At 44.2% G+C, this 26,340-nt stretch overlaps 2 protein-coding genes across 2 annotated transcripts in view; both read left to right on the top strand.

The window, feature by feature from the left end:
- Positions 1 to 20,393, top strand: part of SLC6A19 (solute carrier family 6 member 19) — a 32,550-nt gene extending 12,157 nt beyond the window's left edge. Inside the window, exons 3-12 of the mRNA XM_009899578.2 lie at positions 1,216 to 1,353; positions 4,325 to 4,506; positions 5,801 to 5,911; positions 7,104 to 7,216; positions 10,275 to 10,403; positions 12,391 to 12,547; positions 14,079 to 14,283; positions 14,897 to 15,056; positions 16,563 to 16,725; positions 20,106 to 20,393. Coding sequence (XP_009897880.2) covers positions 1,216 to 1,353; positions 4,325 to 4,506; positions 5,801 to 5,911; positions 7,104 to 7,216; positions 10,275 to 10,403; positions 12,391 to 12,547; positions 14,079 to 14,283; positions 14,897 to 15,056; positions 16,563 to 16,725; positions 20,106 to 20,315 — 1,568 coding nt within the window. The 3' untranslated portion in view covers positions 20,316 to 20,393. The remainder of the gene's footprint in view (positions 1 to 1,215; positions 1,354 to 4,324; positions 4,507 to 5,800; positions 5,912 to 7,103; positions 7,217 to 10,274; positions 10,404 to 12,390; positions 12,548 to 14,078; positions 14,284 to 14,896; positions 15,057 to 16,562; positions 16,726 to 20,105) is intronic.
- Positions 20,394 to 20,942: 549 nt separating this feature from the next.
- Positions 20,943 to 26,340, top strand: part of LOC104299417 (sodium-dependent neutral amino acid transporter B(0)AT3) — a 38,442-nt gene continuing 33,044 nt past the window's right edge. Inside the window, exons 1-3 of the mRNA XM_009899576.2 lie at positions 20,943 to 21,041; positions 22,879 to 22,891; positions 24,207 to 24,323. Of these exons, the coding sequence (XP_009897878.2) occupies positions 20,943 to 21,041; positions 22,879 to 22,891; positions 24,207 to 24,323 (229 nt within the window). The remainder of the gene's footprint in view (positions 21,042 to 22,878; positions 22,892 to 24,206; positions 24,324 to 26,340) is intronic.

Raw genomic sequence — 26,340 nt, forward strand, 5'->3', positions numbered from 1 at the left:
GAGGTGTCACCTGCACATCAGGAAACACTTGGGAGGATGACCAAGCACCAAGCACAGGTTACCCATACAGGCTGTGGAGTGTCCATACTTAAAAGATATTCAGAATCTGACAAGACATGATCCTGGGCAACTGGCTGATGATGGCAGTGCCTGACCAAGGGTTTGGAGCAAAAAACTTCCATAGTGCCCTACCCACCTCAACTATTCCTTGATTGTAATACTTGAAAGGGAAGAAACACCACCCATCAAGACTGTTGTCATCTACTGTGTCTATAAATCAGTTACCACAGATTTTTTTTTGTCACAGAATGATAGGGTTTGGAGAGGACATCTGGAGATCATCTACTCCTATCCCCGCTGCCTGAGCAGATTCATATAGAGCAAGTTGCACAGGATGGTGTCCAGACAGGTTTTGAATGACTCCAGAGATGGAGACTCCACCACCTCTCTGGGCAGCCTGTTCCAGTGCTCTGCCACCCTCAAAGTAAAGAAGTTCCTCCTCATGTTTAGATGGAACTTCTTATGTTCAAGTTTGTGCCCATTACCTCTTGTCCTGTTACTAGGCACCACTGAAAACCATTGCATCTGGGATTTCTCAAACTTCTTCAGAATGTGAGAACCCTCAGAAGCTACTCATTAGTGTTTACTGGTGCCAGGGAAACCACCAGAGGTTGATTGCTTGGGAGCAAGTGGAAAAGGAGAGATACCAGCTTGAATCCTGAACCTTTTCGCAGGCTGTGCCTCCTGGCCCCTATCCATCCTATACCACAGAGATTAGCAAAACACATCTGCTGATCTCTGCAGTGACATTGTGGAAGGGAAATTAAGGCAAAATCCCAAGTGAATTGAGAGTTACATGTACCTAGCATCCCAAACTCCTTACATATCTATCATCAGAAAAGGCTGTGAACAAGGTTGTGTAGCATCTGTATGAAGTCAGTCCAGTCATAACTATGACTCCTAAGTAAGTGTCAGCTTCAGTCCCAGAGTATTTTGAGGCTGTACACCTATGCAGGACTCACCTGTCAGAACTTCAGGTAACAAATTCACAGTGATTAAACCTACATCCAAAACAAAGAGAGGATCAGGAAAGGCTGTGAACCATGGAATTAGGGTGATGAGGAGAGTAGATAAAGGTTAAGGCTCATATCATTCATTTTCATGTATCCTACAGACTACCAAAATGTACACTGTCTTCTGATTATTTTTTTCCAGGCATAGCAGCAATGTGTGTATCCTTCCTGGTGGGTTTATATTACAATACTATTATTGCCTGGGTAATGTGGTATTTCTTCAACTCCTTCCAAGAGCCCCTGCCTTGGAGTAGCTGTCCTCTCAATGACAACAGAACAGGTATATTTCATGAAAAACTGTGTTTTGTGGTGAAGCACATTTTTCCACTTCTAGCCATTAGCCCAAGTGGGCCTCTCTGTCTAAGACAACAGTAAGGCATGCCAGTCCTCTTGGGAATGTTGTGTTCTGTTAATACTCTTTGATATCTTCATTGATGATCTGGAAGAGGGGATTGAGTTGGTCATCAGCAAATTTGCAGATGACACCAAGTTGGGAGCAGTTGTTGATCAGTTACAGGACAGAAGGGCTCTGCAGAGGGACCTCGACCGACTGGACAGATGGGCAGAGTCTAATGGCATGGCATTTAACAAGTCCAACATGATGGCATTCAACAAATCCAAGTGCTGGGTGCTGCACTTTGGCTACAACAACCCCATGCAGAGCTACAGGCTGGGGTCGGAGTGGCTGGAGAGCTCCCAAACAGAAAGGGACCTGGGGGTGCTGATTGACAGCTGCCTAAACATGAGCCAGCAGTGTGCCCAGGTGGCCAAGAAGGCCAATGGCATCCTGGCCTGCATCAAGAATAGTGTGGCCAGCAGGAGCAGGGAAGTCATTGTGCCCCTGGACTCTGCATTGGTTAGGCCACACTTTGAGTTCTGTGTCCAGCTCTGGGCCCCTCAGTTTAGGAAGGACATCAAGACACTTGAATGTGTCCAGAGAAGGGCAATGAGGCTGGGGAGAGACCTTGAGCACAGCCCTATGAGGAGAGGCTGAGGGAGCTGGGATTGTTTAGCCTGGAGAAGAGGAGGCTCAGGGGTGACCTTATTGCTGTCTACAACTACCTGAAGGGGGATTGTAGCCAGGAGAGGGTTGGTCTCTTCTCTCAGGCAACCAGCCCCAGAACAAGGGGACACAGTCTCAAGCTGCAGCAGGGGAAGTTTAGGCTCGAGGTGAGGAGAAAGTTCTTCACCGAGCAAGTCGTTCACCATTGGAATGTGCTGGCCAGGGAAGTGGTGGAGTCACTGTCCCTGGAGGTGTTCAAGAGGGGATTGGACGTGGCACTTGGTGCCATGGTCTAGTCGTGAGGTCTTGGATGATAGGGTGGATTCGATGATCTTTGAGGTCTCTTCCAACCTTGATGATTCTGTGATCCTGTGATACTTGTGTTTTGTCAAAAATCGCACCATAGGGTGATCAGTGAGTAACCTTGGGGACAAATGTTGACTTTTTACATGAAACTTCAGGACTGATTTTGACAGATGTGTTCACATACAGAATATTCACCAGGTGCAAGTCTGGCATAAACACTGATATTTTCCAGATTCAGACAATGTGTTCTGTCCATCTCATCATAGAAGCATAGAATTCTTAGGGTTGGAAGTGACCTCAAGAATCATCTGGTTCCAACCCCCATAGATCTCTGTTAGCATATTGGAGGGAAACAAAACAAGGAAAAAGAAAAAGGAAAGGAAAAAAAAGCATATTCCATGTGAAACACCTGCATTTGTCAGTATGACAATAGTCTATAGCTCCTTGAAGACTGCTTGGCAGCAGCAGCTTTGTTTTCTGTAGTTAGCCCTCCATGAAGCAGGGTTTTCCTGGGTGGGTCAGTCCTTCAGAGACCTTTGCTCCTCTCCTCCCAGAATAATTATATATAGCCTCATATAAGGCCAAGAGAGGGCAGAAGGCAGAGGTCAGCACACTGCAGAGAGCTGAGGATCCAACTTGAGCTGACAAGACCTTGAACAATGCCCCATAAAAGAGAAAAACAAAGTGTTGCTGGTCTGAAGGAGGTGTGGGAGGGGAAGAGCTGCCTGGCTGCAGGAAAATGCGGGCCACACTCCATCAGACAAGGAAGTTCAGGATGTGGAAAGCCCAAAGTTGTTTGCTTGCTTGTTTTTTGGTTGGTTGTTGTTTTCTTAAGAAGAGATAGGTAGTGTGCAATCATTGAAAAACAACTCCCTGCCTCTTCTATAATAGAAAAAGATAAATTTCATGCAATTGTGAAATCCTCTCCATGCTTGCTTTGATGCAAGGAGCTTAAACCCTCACATTTTTGTAGGGGGAAAAAAAAAAAGGTATTATAAAGATAAAAGAATATTTGTCTGTTTTAAAGATTTTATCGATGTGCTTAATCAACAGAAACAACAAACTGAATCACTAGAAACACCAACAAAATTTGCATTTAAATCCACGTTAAATGATTATCTTTTAAGCCTCTCATCAGCCTCTAAGAATCTGAAATTTCCCAACAACAAAAAAATATTGATATTAGGCAGCGCAATTTAGAACACTGGTGTTTATTGTTAAACATTATTGTTATTCATTATTAGGTGTTCAGGAGGAGACACGACAGGGTGCTTGGTTGCATGGTTTAGTTGGTTGGGTGGTGTTGGATGATAGGTTGGACACGATGATCTTGAAGCTCCAGTTCTGGGCCCCTCAGTTTAGGAGGGATGTTGACTTGCTGGAACGAGTCCAGAAAAGGGCAACAAAGTTGGTGAGGGGTTTGGAACATAAGCCCTACGAGGAGAGGCTGAGGGAGCTGGGGTTGCTTAGCCTGGAGAAGAGGAGACTCAGGGGTGACCTTACTGCTCTCTACAACTACCTGAAGGGAGGTTGTAGACAGACGGATGTTGGTCTCTTTTCCCAGGTGGCCAGTACCAGAACAAGAGGACACAGTCTCAGGCTGTGCCAGGGGAGGTTCAGGCTAGATGTTAGGAAAAAGTTCTATACAGAAAGAGTGATTGCACATTGGAATGGGCTGCCTGGGGAGGTGGTGGAGTCGCCATCACTGGAGGTTTTCAGGAGAAGACTTGATGGGGTGCTTGGTGCCATGGGTTAGTTGTTTGGGTGGTGTTGGATTGGTTGATGGGTTGGACGCGATGATCTTGAAGGTCTCTTCCAACCTGGTTTATTCTATGTATTCTATGTATTCTATGTCTCTTCCAACTTGGTTTATTCTAAACCTCCTACTTGTTGTTCAAATAAATAAAAGACCTACAGAATGAAAACCATTTTGTGGTTACAGATTACATAGAAGAGTGTGCCAAGAGCTCTCCTGTAGATTATTTCTTCTACAGAGAAACATTAAACACCTCCACTTCCATTGGCGATTCAGGCTCTATACAGTGGTGGCTTCTGTTATGCTTAACATGTGCCTGGGGTGTACTGTACGTGTGCACAATCAGAGGCATTGAAACAACTGGAAAGGTACCTTCTTTTTTTGCTTGTTTGTTTGTTTTGGTTTTAATAAGATGATATTCTTTGTGCTGTATTTATGTATTTAATTTATGCATGTAATCATTTATGCATTTAACCACACCGTGCAGACTGCCTGTTTCTTGAGCAAGAGCATGTCTAAAACTTCATGCGCCATCCCTGGCGCTGCTTTTTGAAGAGGGAAGCTGAACGAAATGGGAGTTGAGTTGGTTTGATTTATGTGGAGATTTTTGTGAGCAATTCATGTTCCATGTCCTTATAGATCCTAGTACAACATTCTTTAGGCGTTATCACTTTAACATTAACATTAAATACAGAATCAAGGAACTGTGACCGTTTGAGGCTGTGCCTTTAAGGAAGGGGCACTCTGGCTAAATGTTTATAAATATTCTGTATTCCAAATGAATTTCATTGGTGAATTAAGGGGGAGGTGAGGTCTTGAGACCTGCAGCGGCTGGGACTTTCGTTTAGTTTCCTCCCTTCACTCTCCCTTTCAGCTGGACTGCTTCTGGCCAACTAACAGATAAGGGATACTAACTCCTTGTACGTAGGCCTCTGTCTGCCTTGCTAACTACCCTTTTTTCTAATCCTCTTTAGGGAAGAAGGGAGGTAGGGGGGTGAAGGGGGCACAGGGGGAAGCCCCCTCTGTTGAGGGTCTGGTTTCTGATTGTGTTTATTTGCTATATATTTCTATATACATTGTAAAATACCTGTATATATTGTGTTATATATAATCTGCTTCCTATACATGCTTGTAAATAGAGTCTGCTTTCTCCGACTGAGTTTAGCCGTGGTTTCTTACTCTGTGGGGGAGGGAGAGCTAGGCCCTCTCTCAACCCTCCACAGGAACTCTGTCTTTTAGCTGTGACCATTCTCTTCAAAACATACATGCAAAGATTTCTTTCTTTCTTAACATCATCTCTAAAAGAGTGATAAAGATTCTGCTGCCCTATAGAGCCAAACCTTGCACTGGCAGCGTCAACCTGATCTCAGGATGCAGGTCATTGTTTTTATGCTGCTGTTGAGTGATCTGAGTTGAATTTAAGCAATGACAATTTGTCTTTTAAATAGAGCACCATACCTGTATAAATGTTTATTGTCAAAATGCAATGCACATGCTCTTCTCATCAAGGTTTCTGCAGTGTATTCATGTGACTTGCTTGAAACTTGCCTTCATTGTTAGTCACAGTGCCTTGTTTGTTCCCCTCTTTTCTTCCTTGCAGTGCTGTTTCCATTCCAGTGTTGTACTTTGCTTAAGTGTTTTGTGTGCATGCTTCTTGTGCAGGCTGTTTATGTAACATCAACCCTCCCATACGTTGTGCTTACCATTTTTCTAATCCGGGGACTGACGCTGAAAGGATCAACAAATGGAATTGTGTTTCTCTTCACTCCCAATGTAAGTCGCTGTGTGATTCCTGCCTTAGTGAAACATGATGGAGTTATCTCTGTGGAATGGAATGGAATGGAATGGAATGGAATGGAATAGAATAGAATGGAATGGAATGGAATGGAATGGAATGGAATGGAATGGAATGGAATGGAATAAACCAGGTTGGAAGAGACCTTCAAGATCATTGCTAACAACTAATTGAAAGTTAGTCCCCTGTGTTGATGCTTTTCTAGCTGCCTCTCAGACACCTTTAAAATTTTGACTCTGGGAGATGAATCTTTTGACTGAATGTAAAAGAGACACATACACATCCTTTTTCTCCACACACCACCAAAATGTTATCAAAAAAATTAGGAGGATCATCACAGAGCACTGCAATGAGGTTGCAGCAAGGGACCTTGCTTGCTTTCCCTGAGTCTGACTTCAAAGCACAAATTGTCCAGGTGGGTCCAGAACCCACCTAATCAGGACTGCCATATGGGCAAAATACCTATTAACTATAAAGAGCTTTTAAAGAAAATTAAGAGAGGGTTCATTTTCCACGAGAAGACCTCTAACATTCTCTGTGTGTGTGTGTGATTCTGTGAATAAATAATCATTATTAATGGTCGATGATAAATGCCTCTTCTGGAAAGAGGCATGGCAGCTGTCAGCTATGGAAAGTAATTTGTTTATCAATTGTCAATATAGGTGTAGAAAACCTACACCTAGGTTTTCTTCTTAAAAAGACATATAAAATATTTACATATTTGTCAACATTCTTCAAAAATGGTGAGCTCTGCAACTACCTGAAGGGAGGTTGTAGCCAGGTGGGGGTCGGTCTCTTCTCCCAGGCAACCTGTGACAGAACAAGAAGACACAGTCTCAAGCTGTGCAGGGGAGGTTTAGGCTGGATGTTAGGAAGAAGTTCTTCACAGAAAGAGAGATTGGCCATTGGAATGTGCTGCCCAGGGAGGTGGTGGAGTCACCATCACTGGAGGTGTTTAAAGAGAGACTGGATAGGGTGCTTGGTGCCATGGTTTAGTTGATTAGATGGTGTTGGGTGATAAGTTGGACTTGATGATCTCGAAGGTCTCTTCCAACCTGGTTAATTCTGTATTCTGTTAATATTCATGGTTTAATTTGCATTTGAAATCCCTCCTATTCAGTCTAATTATCAATGTTGCATATGCTTAAAGCTGTATATCTGGTGCCTCAGGTGACCGAGCTGGCTAACCCAGTGACATGGCTGGATGCAGGTGCTCAGGTGTTTTACTCCTTCTCCTTGGCATTTGGAGGCCTCATTTCGTTTTCCAGTTACAACTCTGTTCAGTAAGTAGCCAGGCAAAAGCCAAATTTTACATGAATATTTTGTTCTTCCAAATGAAGTGTGCCCACTTCTGCCTTACCATTACACAGTAATGACTCAGGACTGGGATGCCATCCCTTCCGCATGTAAGGCACATGTCTGACTGATCCCAGCTCTCCCACAAGTCAAGATTTCAGGCCCCAATGTTGGTTGGCTTCCTGCAGAAAGATGTGGTGATGCAGGCTAGAAAGAAGGGGACTGGCTGCCCACCACCAACTTAGGAGCAGCAGCTTTCCTTGTAGGAGTGCTCAATGCACAGCGTTGCCTTTGTCTCCGCACTGGCAGAGCAGAGAGATACACACAAAGCAATTTACAGACCAGAGTTTAAATCTTTTGCTTAGAGGTAAGAAGCTAAGCCTAGGTGTTTTGCAATAGGGATTCAGGTTTGGTTCCTTCCTTTATACATGCGATGGGGCTAGAAAAGAGATGGAGTACTGCGGCCAGTTGTGGAACCTCTATTACAAGAAGGATCTGGAGATGCTGGAAGGTGTCCAGAGAAGGGCCATGAGGATGATCAGAGGGCTGGAGCACCTCTGCTATGAGGACAGACTGAGGGAGTTGGGGCTATTCAGTCTGGAGAATAGAAGGCTCCAAGAAGACTTTATTGGGGGCTACAAGCAAGCTGGAGAGGGACTTTACAGGGTGTCAGGTAATGATAGGACTAGGGGGAATGGAACAAAACTAGAAATGGGTAAATTCAGATTGGATGCTAGGAAGTTCTTCCCCGTGAGGGTGGTGAGACATTGGAACAGGTTGCCCAGGGAGGTGGTAGAAGCCTCATCCCTAGAGGTTTTTAAGGCCAGGCTGGATGGCTGTGAGCAACCTGCTGTAGTGTGAGGTGTCCCTGCCCATGGCAGGAGTGTTGGAACTAGATGATCCTTGAGGTCCCTTCCAACCCTAACAATTCTATGATTCTATCAGCCAGGGTATGACCCAGTCAGCAAATTAGGACATGATGTATTTTACACCAACCCTCCCCAAATATTGGAGCAACTACCAGTGCCTCTTGGTGCCTACCAGTGTCTCTTGAAAGGCAAACTGTGTAGCATTCTTTGAATCAAATATTTCTTATAAATGTCTTTGAATTAAATTTTTAGTATTTGAGTTGGTCATCTGTATGTTTCCGTTTTGGCTCAGGTTTGACCACACCACGCTGGCATTTGAGTCACTGATGCAATTCCTTGGCACCACTCTTGATTTCAGATGTTTTTCAAAACTTCTTCTGCTGGAAGTTTTGGTCCCTACAAGTCTGTGTGAGGTGACAAGCCTCAATCCAGGTCCAAGTCACTGTACCACAATTGAGAATGTTTTGCACCTTTCCAAAAGCTCCAAAGAAAAGGAGCAGTGTCCTCTTCCTTTCCCAGCACACAGGACCGTGACACCAGGCCATGTTTCTTCAATGCTCAATCATTCATGACTTAAGGAGGAAAGTGCAGAAAGTGGAGTGATTCCCATGGAGATATAAGAAAAACACTTGCAAATGCCATAGTGTTACAGCGTGGTATTGTGTCAGCTGAAGCCCAGCACCAGCTGGACTGGGTTTGAGTAGTTCTGCTCCCAGATGGTTTGGGAGTATAAATACCTCAGGAAATACTGTGAGGTTTCCAGGCCGTCAGGGATTGCCTCATTCATAACCAGGATGAGCTTGAGTGTTTTACTTTGAAGAGAATAAATATTTTTATCAAGCCTGTCATTGAGAATCTCATGTTGTAGAGAAAAAAATGACATGAGTCAGGAATATGTGCATTTCAGTGCAGGTCCTTCTGCCCACTACAGCCCTGTTTGCAGTGCTATAAATGAGGAAAGATGGCAGTGCCAAAGGTCTTGGCTGGACAGGCTTGTTATTCCTCTTGTCTTGAAGGAGATCATAAAGTGAAATATGACAACATCAGCTTAATCTCAACAGTGCTCTCTGGGCCAAGAGAAAAACAATACCTAGAGCTTTACAGCCTTCTCATAAAACCATTAACCAATTTAGCATTGATTCCTTATCTTCCCTATCGGATGAAAGTATCTTTCTGGGTTGGCAATTTTTTTCATCTTAGCACAGCTATGTTGGCAAGCACCTGCAGCAGAGAACTCTCTACTCTAGCAGTTTAACTTTCATGATGCAATAGCTTGTCTGTCCAACTTTATCATAGAGTTGTTAGGGTTGGAAGGGACCTCAAGGATCATCTAGTTCCAAACCCCCTGCCGTGGGCAGGAACACCTCACACTACAGCAGGTTGATCACAGCCACATCCAGCCTGGCCTTCAAAACCTCCAGGGATGAGGCTTCCACCACCTCCCTGGGCAACCTGTTCCAGTGTCTTATCACCCTCATGGGGAAGAACTTCTTCCTAACATCCAATCTGAATTTACCCATTTCTAGTTTTGTTCCATTCTCCCCAGTCCTATCATTACCTAACACCCTAAAAAGTGCCTCCCCAGCTTTCTTGTAGCCCCCTTCAGATACTGGAAGGCCACAATAAGGTGGTCCAAAACTTCAGGACATCTTGAACAACCTTCTGTCCAAAAATCAAACAGAGCTGTTTTCAAGTGTCTTTGGCTACTGCAACTTCACTGTATCAAAGTTCTGTGGAAGATTTGGCCACTTTTTCCTTCTCATGTATATGAATTCCAACTCTAATCTACTTGCAGCAGGAGACCCCAGCAGCTAGGAAACAGCTTATGCCAAGGTGTGTCTACACATACAGATGGAAAGCAGGAGACATACTTTTTTTCACTTCATTTTTCACTTTCTATGAGCTAGACAGAAACAACTCAGGCAGTTTTTCCTTATGAGTGTGATTATTTGGCTAGGGGAGGGGAGGGGGGGGGAGCATAGCTATTAAACTGCTTAAAGCACCATGTTTTAATTCACTAAATGTATCGTTAACAGCCATATTTGTATATTCTTAGAGAGCATAGTGATGTATCTATGCATCTGTAGACTACTTTTTGTTGTTAGTCATGGTAGCCAGTTTTAGTACTTATTCTGGGAAAGTGTCTGAAATTCATTCTTTTCTCTTTGAATTGCAGCAATAACTGTGAGAGAGATGCCTTGATTATATCAGTGATCAATGGCTTCACATCTGTCTATGCAGCAACTGTCATATACTCCATCATTGGTTTCAGAGCCACAGAAAGATACGATGACTGTTTTGACAAGTAAGTTATGGGGGGGGGGGAGGGTTGTGAAGGAAATACAGGGATGTGTTTGGCTGAGGCAGCTCTGTTGGTCTGATTATAATGGATTTATTATTTCTGAATCATATAGTATCAGCCCTATAGGGAATGATAATTATTTGAGCCACCTTATTTCTTGAGGCCAATGGCATCCTGGCTTGCATTAGGAGTAGTGTGGCCAGCAGGAGCAGGGAAGTCATTGTGCCCCTGGACTCTGCATTGGTTAGGTCACACCTTGAGTCCTGTGTCCAGTTCTGGGCCCCTCAGTTTAAGAAGGACATTGAAACACTTGAACGTGTCCAGATAAGGGCAACGAGGCTGGGGAGAGGCCTTGAGCACAAGCCCTATGAGGAGAGGCTGAGGGAGCTGGGATTGTTTAGCCTGGAGAAGAGGAGGCTCAGGGAAGACCTTATTGCTCTCTACAACTACCTGAAGGGAGGTTGTAGCCAGGAGAGGGTTGGTCTCTTCTCCCAGGCAACCAGCAGCAAAACAAGAGGACACAGTCTCAAGCTGTGCCAGGGGAAGTTTAGGCTGGAGGTGAGGGGAAAGTTCTTCACTGAGAGAGTAATTTGGCATTGGAATGTGCTGCCCAGGGAGGTGGTGGAGTCACCATCCCTGGAGGTGTTCAGGAGGGGATTGGATGTGGCACTTGGTGCCATAGTTTAGTAGTCATGAGGTGTTGGGTGACAAGTTGGACTTGATGATCTTTGAGGTCTTCTCCAACCTTATTGATTCTATGATTCTATGATCCTATGCTTGTTCTGCTATGTCTGATGCCAAATCTCCAAAGACCTCCTGCCACAGCAGCCAAACTATGAAGTTCTGCCTTGGAGATAACTTTCAATGAACCACTGAAAGAACTGCTCACTTTAAGAAAGCTCCCTGAGACCAATCAGTTCTCACAGTCCTGCAGAATCCTGACCATAGCTGGATCACAGTGTAGGCACCTTAAGTACTGATAGTGACCCTGTGTACTATTTTGGATAATTATCCAAATGAATTCATTAAATTCTTCCCATTTCAAGTCTTTATATGAAGCTCTAATAATCACTCAAAAATTGTATAAAAACTCTGGGGGAGAAAGGAAAAAACCCACTAAAAATGAAGAATTGACAATAATTGATGCCTGATGAGCTGACATATGCCATAAGGGTTACACACTTTGATCTTTGTGTCAGCTCTGTATTTAGGTTGCCTTCTGGGGAGCTTAATTGTCTCATCAAAGGTACCTAAATTTACCAGAGCAAACCAGACTCTGTTCTAACTGAGGCTGCCAGACTCTGTGACTTCCAGTCAAGTTTCTCCACATCAGCTCTAGAAGTGAATGAAACATAGGGGACACAGACTCAAGCTGCGCCAGGGGAAGTTTAGGCTCAAGGTGAGGAGAAAGTTCTTCACTGAGAGAGTCGTTCATCATTGGAATGTGCTGCCCAGGGAGGTGGTGGAGTCACCATCCCTGGAGGTGTTCAAGAGGGGATTGGACTTGGCACTTGGTGCCATGGTCTAGTCATGAGGTCTGTGGTGACAGGTTGGACTCAATGATCTTTGAGGTCTCTTCCAACCTTAGTGATACTGTGATACATAACTGCAGACACAGTCCCTGAAGCTGCCTAGTCTGGGAGCTGATGCCCAGACTGCAGTGAAGAGATGCGCACCTAACCTTTGCACAACTCTAGGGTGCCCATCTATTTAACTGTTACCTGTGCTCTGAAAGACAGCACCAGACTCACCATGGAAGAGGAAAGAATTACGCAGGCAGGGTATTGCTGGACTTGCCAATTTCAAAGCCCAGTGTTGAGCAAGGGAAACATTGCTTCCTTTGTCCCTCTATAGAAGAAAATGTGCTCTTAATAACTTGCTGCATGATGAGAAGGGATCCTGAGGATGCTTTAATAATTTAATCTAACATTCTAAAAATACTAAGTAATTGAATATTAAAATAATTCTAATTTTTTGTATTTTTTCCCAGAAATATTCTTACTCTGATGAATGCATTTGACTTGCCAGAAGGCAATGTAACCCAAGATAACTTTGAACAAATGCAGCAGATATGTAACGAGACCGATCCAAATACTTTCGCAAGCCTGACGTTCGAAACTTGCAACCTGGAAAGGTTCCTGAATGATGTAAGTTTATTACCCTGACTCACATTGATGCCATAAATACAATAAGGATGGCTAGCAATTGTTTAATTTCCTAACACTTCTTCTGGGGTTGTTGGGCCTTTATATATATATATATGCATTGATTGGTTGTGAATGGCTTGGAATGCTCTTGGGCTGAAGAGGGACCTCCACCAACTGGACAGATGGGCGGAGTCCAACAGGATGGCATTCAACAAGTCCAAGTGCCAGGAGCTGCACTTTGGCCACAACAACCCCAGGCAGAGCTACAGGCTGGGGTCAGAGTGGCTGGAAAGCTCCCAAACAGAGAGGGACCTGGGGGTGCTGGTTGACAGCCACCTAAACATGAGCCAGCAGTGTACCCAGGTGGCCAAGAAGTACATTGGCATCCTGGCCTGCATTAGGAATATTGTGGCCAGCAGGAGCAGGGAAGTCATTGTGCCCCTGTACTCTGCATTGGTTAGGCCACACCTTGAGTCCTGTGTCCAGTTCTGGGGCCCTCAGTTTAAGAAGGACATCGAGACACTTGAACGTGTCCAGAGAAGGGCAACAAGGCTGGGGAGAGGCCTTGAGCACAGCCCTGTGAGGAGAGGCTGAGGGAGCTGGGATTGTTTAGCCTGGAGAAGAGGAGGCTCAGGGGAGACCTCATTGCTCTCTACAACTACCTGAAGGGTGGTTGTAGCCAGGAAGGGGTTGGTCTGTTCTCCCAGGCAACCAGCACCAGAACAAGAGGACACAGTCTCAAGCTGTGCCAGGGGAAGTTTAGGCTCGAGGTGAGGAGAAAGTTCTTCATGGAGAGAGTCATTCGTCATTGGAATGTGCTGCCCAGGAAGGTGGTGGAGTCACCGTCCCTGGAGGTGTTCAAGAGGGGATTGGATGTGGCACTTGGTGCCATGGTCTAGTCATGAGGTCTGTGGTGACAGGTTGGACTTGATGATCTTTGAGGTCTCTTCCAACCTTGGTGGTACTGTGATACTGTGATAATTATTTACCACATTTTTTCCTTTGAATATATGAAATGTTGAATTCCTACTGGCAATCTGTCAGACTAGTAACTAAAACCACAAATGTTCCAGGCTGACCTTGTGTGGCTGGAAAAACAGCAGCAAGTGCTTCTCTGGAATTAGCTATTTGCAGTTGCCATAGCACAAGAAGACCAGGGAAAAGTTTCCCAGAGCAAGGACGCTTCCTTGCTGGAGCAAGTCCTGTAGTGATCAGTAGAAGTGTGTCACAATGCAAAAAGAATGGGCTTTGGCACACACCAGTGTGAAAAAACTACAGGAAGGATTAAATGGTTGCAGCTATATTTTTGTTAATAAGGTGGTAAATTACAGGTGAAAACAGGGGTCCATAAAATTCCATCAAATATCATTTGTATTATAATTGCAGTAAATATATTGTTGTATTAGGAGGGCTTTGTGAGAAGCCTTGTGGCATGGTTTAGCATCCTCCAAGTCGAGTGAACACTGATGTGAATTTAAGTGCTGTGCAATGTTAATGAGCCTCATTTTGGAGCTTCTGACATCTTCCACAGGGAGTTGAAGGAACTGGCCTGGCCTTTATTGTCTTCACTGAAGCTATCACCAAAATGCCTGTCTCACCTTTGTGGTCCATTCTCTTCTTCATCATGCTCTTCTGCTTGGGTTTGTCATCTATGTTTGGAAATATGGAAGGTGTGCTTGTACCTTTACAAGATCTTAAGCTTATACCCCCCAAAGTGCCTAAGGAAATGGTTACTGGTAAGTGCTTTTTAGAGACAAGTGACCTCCTCTCCCGTTAGGGAATGAATTGTATGCTGAAAAATCAACCCACCACCCATCTACTTTCTTATCTGGCATGGTCCTAAGACTCCCAGGTAACCTACTGAAGGTTTTCTCATGTCCCACATTGGGGCAGCTCCTGTGACCTTCCTTCTGCACTTACCCTGTGGCTTGTCCCTCAGCCTGCTCATGAGAATTCTCCCTGTCCTCCATTGTGAAGCTGAAGGACCTGAGCACTTTACCCATTCTGACTCACTGACTAGGAGGAGGTGGACCTGTTTCTCTCCTTGGCCTTCTCTCATTCCATTTGCAGCATATCATGCTGCAATGGAATTAAAAGTTACTTATAAAGCCACTGGGAAAACATCTTAACAATTTTGGTTTGGTTTTTTTTGTGTGTTTGGTTTGGTTTTCATTCTGTTTTTGGATGTGTGTGGGGGTGGGTTGTTTGGGGTTTTTTTTGTTTGGTTGATTTTTGTTTGCTTGGTTTGGGGGTTTTGGTTGGTTTGTTGGATTTTTGGTTGGTTTGGGTTGTTTGTTTTGTATTTCCCCCCTTTGCCTAAACATGCTGTCGTTCTGATTGTTTCCACAGGTCTCATTTGTTTGGGGTCTTACCTGATAGCTTTTATTTTTGTGCTGAACTCTGGTAATTACTGGCTGGCTCTGTTTGACAATTTTGCTGGCTCTATTCCCTTGCTGATAATTGCATTTTGTGAGACGTTTTCAGTGGTCTACATTTATGGAATAGACAGGTATGAAATACAAGTTAAACATTGCATAAATTGATCAGTTGTGTAACTGCAATCTTAATACATTTCAGTGTGTAGAATCTCTGTTATAGGAATCCTTGAAATGACCTGGTACTTATGACTGAGGTTTCTAGTACAGTGCTCAACAACGAGACAAAATGCTTTATTAAGACAGGCCTTGAGCAACCTTCTCCCTGCCCATGGCATGGGGGTTTTTATCTAGGTCATAGAATCATAGAATCTATAAGGTTGGAAAAGACCTCAAAGATCATCAAGTCCAACCTGTCACCCAACACCTCATGACCACTAAACCACGGCACCAAGTGCCACATCCAATCCCCTCTTGAACACCTCCAGGGATGGTGACTCCACCACCTCCCTGGGCAGCACATTCCAACAGCTAACAACTCTCTCTGTGAAGATCTTTCTCTTCATCTTGAGCCCAAAACTCCCCTGGCACAGCTTGGGCATGGCAGGGGGGGTTGGAACTAGATGATCCTTGAGGTCTCTTCCAACCCTAACAATTCTATGCTTCTATGATTGTATCTTGTTGTGGAGACGTTTTTGCCCCATTGTTCACTGCCTTCTCTAGGAGTAACCCAAATAACACTTCTATAGATTCTCTTAATCACTGTAAAGTGCAATATTGTTTCAGTACTCAACCTTAAAAAAGTAGCAGTAATCTAAATTAAGCAAAAATTATGCACAGAATCTAATTTTGTTTAATACTCTAATTTACTTTTAATTGTAGCATTGTGTCATTCCTTTTAGTTTATGTAGCTCTGAGTTGCTTACCAAATAATCATGAAACCATACTATGATATTTTATAGGGAAACTCCCTCTGCATTAACTCTTAAGGGCAACAAAGTTGGTGAGGGGTTTGGAGCACAAGCCCTATGAGGAGAGGCTGAGGGAGCTGGGGTTGCTTAGCCTGGAGAAGAGGAGGCTGGTCTCTTCTCCCAGGCAACCAGTACCAGAACAAGAGGACACAGTCTCAGGCTGCACCAGGGGAGGTTTAGGCTGGAGGTTAGGAGGAAGTTCTACACAGAGAGAGTGATTGCCCATTGGAATGGGCTGCCCAGGGAGGTCGTGGAGTCACCATCATTGGAGGTGTTCAGGAGGAGACTTGACAGGGTGCTTGGTTGCATGGTTTAGTTGGTTGGGTGGTGTTGGATGATAGGTTGGACACGATGATCTTGAAGGTCTCTTCCAACCTGGTTTATTCTATTCTATTCTTTTGTATTCCAAACTATTTCACATACCCCTCACAGACTTCTCGAAGAAAATAAACTTGCAGATACAATTTTCTTGACTTGCAACTCTATCTGTATTAATCTGAACTACTTAGGTCTAACTCCCAATGCTGTTACCAATCCTCCTTTCACACTGACATTAGCAAAGTCCTGGAAAGCCCAGCTGGAGACAGTCTGGGCTTCTCTGTTAATGAGCAGGAGCCCTTTGATCCTGACCAGTTTCTACTGTCCTGAACTTCCTGTTTTTCCTTATAGGTTTAACAAGGACATTGAGTTCATGATTGGACACAAGCCCAACATTTTCTGGCAGGTTACCTGGAGAGTTATCAGTCCTCTCATTATGTTAGTGATCTTCCTCTTTTATTTTGTGGTGAAAGTCAACGAAGAGCTGCTTTACAGCGTTTGGGACCCGAGCTATGTAAGTATATAAACCCCAAAATATTTATTTAGAATCATTTTATGTATTCTTCTTTAATGCAAGAGCCACAGTCACCTACATCCATCTCTCATTTGAAACAGTTTTCCAATACAAAACTTACCTCAGGACACCTAGTAAAAATAATCCTAAACTCAGATGTGATGCCTGCAACCTGTCTAAAGAGACACCTAAGCAGATTTTCCAAAGCAGAAAAAAAACCAAACCATGAGTCCAGTTGCCAGACAAGATTGAAACAGATGTGTGCTCCCCAGCAGGGATTATGGAAGTGCTGAAAATGTCACAGCCTTTCTATGTTGAAAAGGCACCGAATATGTGAAGCTATTTTGATAGTGCTCACATTTCTGTATGCATTTAAAATCACAGAACTACCCTTGTGCTGGTTACTTATCACTGGTGGAGGAGTAGGGTAGGATAGGATAGGATAGGCTAGGCTAGGCTAGGCTAGGCTAGGATAGGATAGAATAGAATAGAATAGAATAGAATAGAATAGAATAGAATAGAATAGAATAGAATTAACCAGGTTGGAAGAGACCTTTGAGATCATCGAGTCCAACTTCTCATCCAACGTTATCTAATCAACTAAACCATGGCACCAAGCACCCCATCCAGTCTCTTCCTAAATACCTCCAGTGATGGGGACTCCACCACCTCCCTGGACAGCTCATTCCAACAGCCAATCTCTCTTTCTCTGAAGAACTTCTTCCTAACATCCAGCTTAAACCTCCACTGGTGCAGCTTGAGACTTTCTCCTCTTGTTCTGGTGCTGGTTGCCTGGGAGAAGAGACCAACCCCCACCTGGCTACAACCTCCCTTCAGGTAGCTGTAGAGAGCAATGAGGTCTCCCCTGAGTCTCCTCTTCTCCAGGCTAAGCAACCCCAGCTGCCTCAGCCTCTCCTCATAGGGCTTGTGTTCCAAACCCCTCCTCAGCTTTGTTGCCCTTCTCTGGACACATTCCAGCATGTCTATTTTGTTTTGTATATAAGGCTTCTTCATTGTAAAATGTGTTGATACTAAGATTCAGTATCAGTTACTGTTTGCTTTGTCGTTTTTTACAGCTCAGGTACTTAGTATGTAGTAACTCTAGGTAGTATGTTTCTGGAACAAGAGACAAACGATCTGTGTGAATGAAGATAAAAAGATGTTTATTAATAGAAAAGATCTTGCAAAACTAAAACTCTGATTTATATATATATGCAAGTTTAAGTATATATAGGATTAGTATAGTTTAAGTATGTCAGCAAATTTGCAGATGACACCAAGTTGGGGGCAGAGGTTGGTCTGTTAGAGGGTAGAAAGGCTCTGCAGAGGGACCTTGACTGAATGGACAGCTGGGCAGAGTCCAACAGGATGGCATTCAACAAGTCCAAGTGTTGGGTGCTGCATTTTGGCCACAACAACCCCATGCAGAGCTACAGGCTGGGGTTGGAGTGGCTAGAAAGTGGGCAGACAGAAAGGGACCTGGGCGTACTGATTGACAGCTGCCTAAACATGAACCAGCAGTGTGCCCAGGTGGCCAAGAAGGCCAATGGCATCCTGGCCTGCATCAAGAATAGTGTGGCCAGCAGGAGCAGGGAAGTCATTCTGTCCCTGTACTCAGCACTGGTTAGGCCACACCTTGAGTCCTGTGTCCAGTTCTGGGCCCCTGAGTTTAGGAAAGATGTTGAGTTGCTGGAATGTGTCCAGAGAAGGGCAACAAAGTTGGTGAGGGGTTTGGAGCACAGCCCTATGAGGAGAGGCTGAGGGAGCTGGGGTTGCTTAGCCTGGAGAAGAGGAGTCTCGGAGAAGAGGAGGCTCAGAGGAGACCTTATTGCTCTCTACAACTACCTGAAGGGAGGTTGTAGTCAGGTGGGGGGTTGGTCTCTTCTCCCAGGTAACCATCACCAGAACAAGAGGACACAGTCTCAAGCTGCACCAGGGGAAGTTTAGGCTTGAGGCAAGGAGAAAGTTCTTCACTGAGAGAGTCATTTGCCATTGTAATGTGCTGCCCAGGGAGGTGGTGGAGTCACCATCCCTGGAGGTGTTCGAAAGGGGATTGGACGTGACACTTGGTGCCATGGTCTAGTTATGAGGTCTTGGGTGATAGGTTGGACTTGATGATCTTTGAGGTCTCTTCCAACCTTGGTGATAATATGATACTGATATATGTGTATATATATATACACATATATAAATATGAATATTTTTCTTTCAGAAATCTTTCCTTATGGAATTCCAACACTATTTGTTACCTAAATTTTGGGTTTACTCTTCAGTTCATGTGTCAAGTCCTCAGTGATGCTTGTAACTGAAGGAAAAGCTGAATGTTAGCATCGCTTTGTATAGATGGGCAGAGGCAGTTTTAGTCTATGTACACCTTAAGTGTACTTCTATAAAACCAGTTGACATTGTATGCACTCTTGGTGCAGATGAGTGTGGGGAGAACAAAGCATTAACTTTTAGTTTGGGATCTATGCCCATTTATGAATGCTAGCTGCATGAAGCCTTTTGCACTTGTGACAAGTAGTGTACCGCAGGGGTCCATACTGGGACCCATGAGTTCAATATTTTTATCAGTGATATAGACAGTGGTATTGAGTGCACCATCAGCAAGTGTGCAGATGACACCAGGCTGAGTGGCACTGTTGATACACCAGAAGGACAGGACAGCATTCAGAGGGAGCTGGGTAAGCTGGAGAGGTGGAACCAGGTGAACCTCATGAAGTTCAACCAGAGCAAGTGCAAGGTTCTGCACCTGGGCTGGAACAATCTTCATTGTCAATACAGACTGGAGGAGAGGGTGAGAGGAAGCAGCCCTGTGGAAAAAGACTTGGGGGTGCTTGGGTCCAACCCATCAACCAATCCAATACCACCTAAACAACTAACCCATGGCACCAAGCACCCCATCAAGTCTCCTCCTGAACACCTCCAATGATGCTGACTCCACCACCTCCCCAGGCAGCCCATTCCAATGGGCAATCACTCTCTCTGTGTAGAACTTTTTCCTAACATGCAACCTAAACCTCCCCTGGCATAGCCTGAGACTGTGTCCTCTTGTTCTGGTGCTGGCTGCCTGGGAGAAGAGACCATCATCCAGCTGTCTGCAACCTCCCTTCAGGTAGTTGTAGAGAGTGATAAGGTCACCCCTGAGTCTCCTTTTCTCCAGGCTAAGCAATCCCAGCTCCCTCAGTCTTTCCTCACAGGGCTTGTGTTCCAAACCCCTCACCAACTTCATTGTCCTTCTCTGGACTCGTTCCAGCAAGTCAACATCCTTCCTAAACTGAGGGGCCCAGTTGATCAGTTGATCAGTTGAATGATTGAACGTCTGCATGTTCCCAATTATTTGCTCCTCGTGACTTTCTTCAACTTGATTGCTCTTTCAGGAGGATTTCCCCAAACCACAGAAGACTGAATATCCTGGCTGGGTGTATGTTATTATTGTAATCATTGCTGGAGTGCCTAGTTTGGTCATCCCTGTCTTTGCCATATACAAAGCCATCAGAAATTGCTGTCAGAAAAAGAATGATTCTACAGGCCTGATCGTCTCCTCATCTGAGACCTCTGTCAATGGAAACTTAAAGTACTCAGCATAAAACCATTCTAAACATGTGGAAGGATGCTTTGTCAGCGAGAAAAGTAACTATATTTTTGTAAAGAACCCAAAGTTAATTTTATTTCCACAAAAGGATAACCACGTGGGGTTTTTTTTCCAGGTAAACATTTGTTTACTTAACAATGCAAGGCATTGTGAAGAGTGACTGGCTTGGTTCCTGAAAGCAAAACAGCCACATTTGCAAGTGGCTGGGACACCAGGCCAAATTACTTCTCCTCTTTCTGGTTGTGAAGCCATCTCTTTTGAAATTGGCCTGCAGTTCTCTCTTTCCCGGGGAGATACTGCACCTGACATGCTGTAAGGGCTCTTCCACTATTGGTTGGGTAGCCAATATGAAGGGTAACTGAATACCAACTTCTCTTGCACATGAAATTCTTTTTACTTTCCATGCCACTGTCTTGCACAAAACCACCAATATCATTTTTCTCGTGTAAAAGTTAAACATATTTAATAAAAACATTTCTAAGTATGAGAATGACAGCTTGATTCATTTATAGTTCTGGATGTTTTATTAACTGCCTATTACTTTCACACTCCCAGCAGACAGCACTGCTTTTGCTGTTAGCAGAAGAGGTAGCCCTGCAGTAGGGCAGCAGCAGTTCACAAAATGGCAAAGTCTGCCTTCTCTTTCAAGCAGGAGCAAGTGGTGCATCACTTGCCTGCAAGGCTGGGGCAGGATCCAAGGCACCCAAGTGATGCTGTGGTGGTGAGGGAAAGTTCAGTTCCTCCCCACGCACAAAGAAATCACGGCTAACTCAGTCGGAGAAGCAGAGATGAATTAAAGCTATAGTTACAAGCAGGATGAGATGCAGTGAATATATACACAACATACAGTATTTACAATATATGCAGAAATATACAGCAAAGAATGTAATACAGAATAAAACTCCCTCCTCCAGCCAGGAGGGCCCCCCCACCCTGCGCTCCCTCTCTCCCCCAACCTCCCTTTTTTTCCCAAACAGGGTTAGAGAGAGAGAAAAGGTAATTATTAAGGAGGAAATTCTTTTAGCTCAAAGCATATGCAAGAATTATTCTTATCTTTTAGTTCAAGGTTAACTCCGTCCAGCTCAGAGAGAGACAGAAGCAGACAGACTGAAAAGACAGTCACAAGAGAACTGGCTGAGACTCAACCAGAACTAAAACTTGAAGTTGCATTCTACCAATCTACCAATGAAATTCGTTTAGAATGTCTTGTTTTCATTATTATTTCAAAAGATTCAGCCAGAGTGATCCAGCAACTGTCCCTTCCTTAAAGGCACAGCCTAAAACAATCACAGATGGAAAGCTGCTTGCCCTAATCAGTCACAATCAAGGTGTGCAGCTCTAGTTCAGACACACACGCAGGCACAATGCACATGCATGCCTACCTTGCAATTGCCTCAAGCTTCTAGCTTCCAAGTGACCCAGAGGAGCTCAGTCAGAAGTCTCATTCCTTATGTGGTCACTGGAGAGAGAAATGGGCACCATTAGAGCATCCAGGCTGAATGCCAGAAGCTGTCAGTTCAGATGTCCTCTCTGGGGAGGTGGCACTTTTATCCATAGGCAACCCATGTGTACTATTTTGCAGCTCTTCCTATACCCACCTTTTAAGACAAGCAATGATCCAATTTACACCCCGATGCTCACATATAATCAAAATTCTCTCTTACAAGAACTGGGGATATTTAGGTTATATCTACTCCAGAGTGTGTCTTTAGAGTAGTGAGTGTATCTGCTCTAAATTGAGAGTAAGATATCAGGCACTGAATGTGTGTTTGAGTGATTGGATTAATTTTAATTCCAATTTGTTTTTCCTTTTTTATTTTTCTTTGTTCTTTTTCCCCCCCTTTTTTTTCTTTCTATTATTTGAATGTGAGTAGGTCTTTAAATTCTTTAAAGATGTGATTCTGCAGTGGGAAAAATAAATGTTGTGAGATTTTCCTGCTGAGAAAAAACTTAGCCACTGAAGATGAGTGAAACTGAGTTGGAAGCTGCAGGTGGTGAGTATGGAAATCAGTGTAGTCTGCTGCTAGAATGGCTTCAGCACAGCGCAAGGCATCTCCTGGTTCAAAGCACAGCAGCAGAAGGGGCAGTGGTGGTGGTTGCCCTGGCAGCAGCTATGCTAAGCACTGAGAAACCACACTGTGTGCCCTCTGAGCTATCCCAACAGGGGCTAGGGAGGCTGAGTTGTTCTACCTATGGATCTGGATGTTTGCGGAGATAAGGAGGTTTGCGCAGCCCAGATGTGAAACTGGCTTCTGGTTGCATGACCTTGGCAGCCTGATCATCTTTTTATGCTTAGCTGCAGAACAGAACTTTATTTTTTCTTTAAGTATTTGAAACAAAAAAATTAAATCCATCTTCACTCAGCTACTTTTCCTATTTCCAAACAAGAAGGCCAATGGCATCCTGGCCTGCATCAGCAACAGTGTGGCCAGCAGGAGCAGGGAGGTCATTCTGCCCCTGTACACTGCACTGGTTAGGCCACACCTTGAGTCCTGTGTCCAGTTCTGGGCCCCTTAGTTTAGGAAAGATGTTGAGTTGTTGGAATGTGTCCAGAGAAGGGCAACAAAGTTGGTGAGGGGTTAGGAGCACAACCCTATGAGGAGAGACTGAGGGAGCTGGGGTTGCTTAGCCTGGAGAAGGGGAGGCTCGGAGAAGAGGAGGCTCAGAGGAGACCTTATTGCTCTCTACAACTACCTGAAGGGAGGTTGTAGCCAGGTGGGGGTTGGTCTCTTCTCCCAGGCAACCAGTACCACAACAAGAGGACACAGTCCCGAGGTGCACCAGGGGAGGTTTAGGCTGGATGTTAGGAAGAAGCTCTTCATAGAAAGAGTGATTTGCCATTGAAATGTGCTGCTCAGAGAGGTGGTGGAGTCACCATCACTAGAGGTATTTAGGAAGAGACTTAATGAGGTGCTCGGTGCCATGGTTTAGTTGATTAGATAGTGTTGGGTGATAGGGTTGGACTCAATGATCTCAAAGGTCTCTTCCAACCTGGTTAATTCTATTCTATTCTATCCAGGCATAAAAGGTTGATTTAAATGAAACAAGCAAGTTGGCTGGCTGATGTGTTTAGTGTGGAGTGAAGTGATTCAGTGTGCAAAATAGCAAACTCCTGGTATAACTTAAGGGCAACAGAAAAACATTCTCACATACTTTCAACTGAAGGAAAGCATTCAGCTCCTGCATTCATCAGTAACTATTTAATGAACAATGAAAATAGTCACTTGGGATTCATTGACAGGTGGGAAGTGATTAACCCATAGCAGCTAGGGTGAAAATGGACTAAATTCTACTGTCTGAACATACATAGTCTACTGTTTACCATTTTAATTTAGCTTTTCAATCTACTTTTTGCATTTGCAAAAGATGTCTTCATTCCTTTACTCTAGGAGCAAGCTAACAAAGAAAAATGCAAACACTTTATTCACAGTTTTTGCTAAGTAGTTTACTACCTTAGTCAATCTATGGTAAAGGTTTCTTTTTAATCACATTCAGAGTCACAGTTCTCTGAAGGTATCTCAGAAGAGGAGAACAGAAAATAAAGACCTGTTTGATCTCGAGTTGCCCATTAACAACATGTTCCCAAGGGCTCTAACTGTAGATGGATGTGGGGAAAAAAAAAAGTCAGGAGTGGTGACTCTCAATATAATATCAATTCCTGGTTTTGTCTTTAAACTGCGGCTTTGGCAATGACACATTGCAACACATCACATAAAAAGAACGCTCCACCTCTCCTTCCGGGGTTCTCCACTCCATCCCAAGCAAACCCTGCAGAAGAGACAGGTTGTGGAGCATCTTTTCACTCCTGTGGAAAGGTGCTTAAGGAGCCAAGGGCATTCCATTGCAATGTCAAAAGGTTTATCAGTGTCAACTGAAACCCTTAAAGAAGATGGCAGGCCCAAGTGGGACAATAAGTTCCAGTATATTTTAAGCTGTATTGGATTTGCCGTCGGCCTGGGGAATGTGTGGCGATTTCCATACTTGTGTCAGATACATGGAGGCGGTAAGACTGGAATGGGACTTTGCCAGAATGTTCAACTATACGATTCTGCTATAGCTGTATGTGGTAGTTCTAGGCTATGCCTTTAAAATCTTTCACAGATCTTGAGCAGAAAAGTAGTAAAATGTAAATAAATCACTATTGGGTGTGAAGAGGAAAGCAAAGATAATTCCAAACAATTCCATTGCAGAGATAACTTAAACTGGTTGTACCAAAACAATCCTCTCCTCTCCTCTCCTCCCCTCTCCTCGAGTCTCCTCTCATCTCCTCGAGTCTCCTCTCATCTCCTCTCATCACCTCTCCTCAAGTCTCCTCTCCTTGAGTCTCCTCTCCTCTCCTCGAGTCTCAAGTCTCTTCTCCTCAAGTCTTCTCTCCCCTCCTTGAGTCTCCTCAAGTCTCTTCTCAAATCTTCTCTTGTCTCCTCTCCTCAAGTCTCCTCTCATCTCCTTTCCTCAAGGCTCCTCTCTTCTCCCCTCCTCTCCTCGAGTCTCCTCTCCTTGAGTCTCCTTGAGTCTCCTCTCCTTCAGTCTCTTCTCCTCTCCTTGAGTCTCTTCTCCTCTCCTTGAGTTTTCTCCCCTCTCCTTGAGTCTCCTCTCCTTGAGCCTCCTCTCCTCAAGTCTCGTCTCCTCTCCTCATACTAACTTGCTTCTGCTCGACCTTGGCTGCATTGTTTTGGTTAAGCCTAAGAGCAACTTTCTCTGCTCCTTTCTCTTCTCTCTTTTGTAATGTGGGGGAGTGGGGGGGAGAGAGGGCAGAAAAAAGGAGAAGCTAGTAGCTACTTCATGTTGGGGGGGCAAATTTCAACCCACCACACAATACTAACTTAGGATGGCCATGGAAGTTTTGTGTTTACATTGAGTCTTGTTGATTTGTTTTGGGGTTTTTGGTTGTTTTTTTTCCCTCCTTTTAAAATTATCTAATTCTCATCAATATTTTGCACCAATTAGATTAGCCTTTTCCTGTAGGAGAATATTTCATGTTAACTTTGAAGAAGCAAGACCACACTGATGTAAACTCTCAGCAAAACCAATGTTAAAGTTCTTACATTCTTCTACGGTCCTGATGGGAGCAGAAAACAGAACCTGCAGCTCATTACACTGAGGACAAGTGATAAAGCTTCAGGAGGCCTGAACAAACCAGCCCCTAGAAAAATGGTCACTGCACTTTCCTTTTGGAAGGTGAGCAAGGCATTGCCCTCCTTTCTCTGATCCTCTTAGGTACTGCCCTATTGTCTGGAGCTGCCCCTGTGCAGAACTAAATGGCATTTTTTGATATCTGTGAGACTATTTAAAAGGCTTAGCTGATAGAACACCAACAGGAGCCTGCCAGGCAGTGCAGACAGATGCCCAAGCTTGTCCCTGGGCACCATTCCCACAAAGGATTCCTTTAGAAGCAGCTAATTTGGTAAAAATAATTGGATCAGAAAAGAGTACTTGATGATCTCTGGAGGTCCCTTCCAACCCCTAACATTCTGTGATAACTCACCATTCACAGTAACTTTTGAGTTGTGCTGTGGCAGGCTGTCCAAAGCACAGTGACACAGCAAATTGAAAGGTAATGGATAATACTGGGCTAAAACAGTTGTGTAGAGAAACAGAAATTCACACCTGGAGAAAATGTCAGATAGAAAACCTTATTAAATCCAAGCTTGTTCCACCAAGATAACAACATTACTTGATGAGCTACGTCTATTTGAATCAAGCAAGTGACCAAGACCTGATGCTGCCTTTAATGGAAGGAGGTATTTCAGAAGGAAGTAGCTTCCTAAGGAGTCTGCTAAGTAGATGAATAAATGAGGTATGGCAGGTCATATCAACAAAAAGAATCTGGGCATGTATAAGCAGAGCAGTAGGGAGCAGGTGGAGATACTGCTACTGATACAAAGGCTTCTGACTTCTTCTGAAAGTCCACCGTTCAAGTTCAACTTGAAAAAGTACATAAAATGCAGAAGAACCCCAACAGTTCTTGGTCTGGAAAGCTCAAGGTCTGCAAAACTTCTGGGACAAGGAATGACTTAAGA

Source organism: Dryobates pubescens, chromosome 9 (genome assembly GCF_014839835.1).
Source record: "Dryobates pubescens isolate bDryPub1 chromosome 9, bDryPub1.pri, whole genome shotgun sequence".
In the NCBI taxonomy this organism is placed as follows: Eukaryota; Metazoa; Chordata; class Aves; order Piciformes; family Picidae; genus Dryobates; species Dryobates pubescens.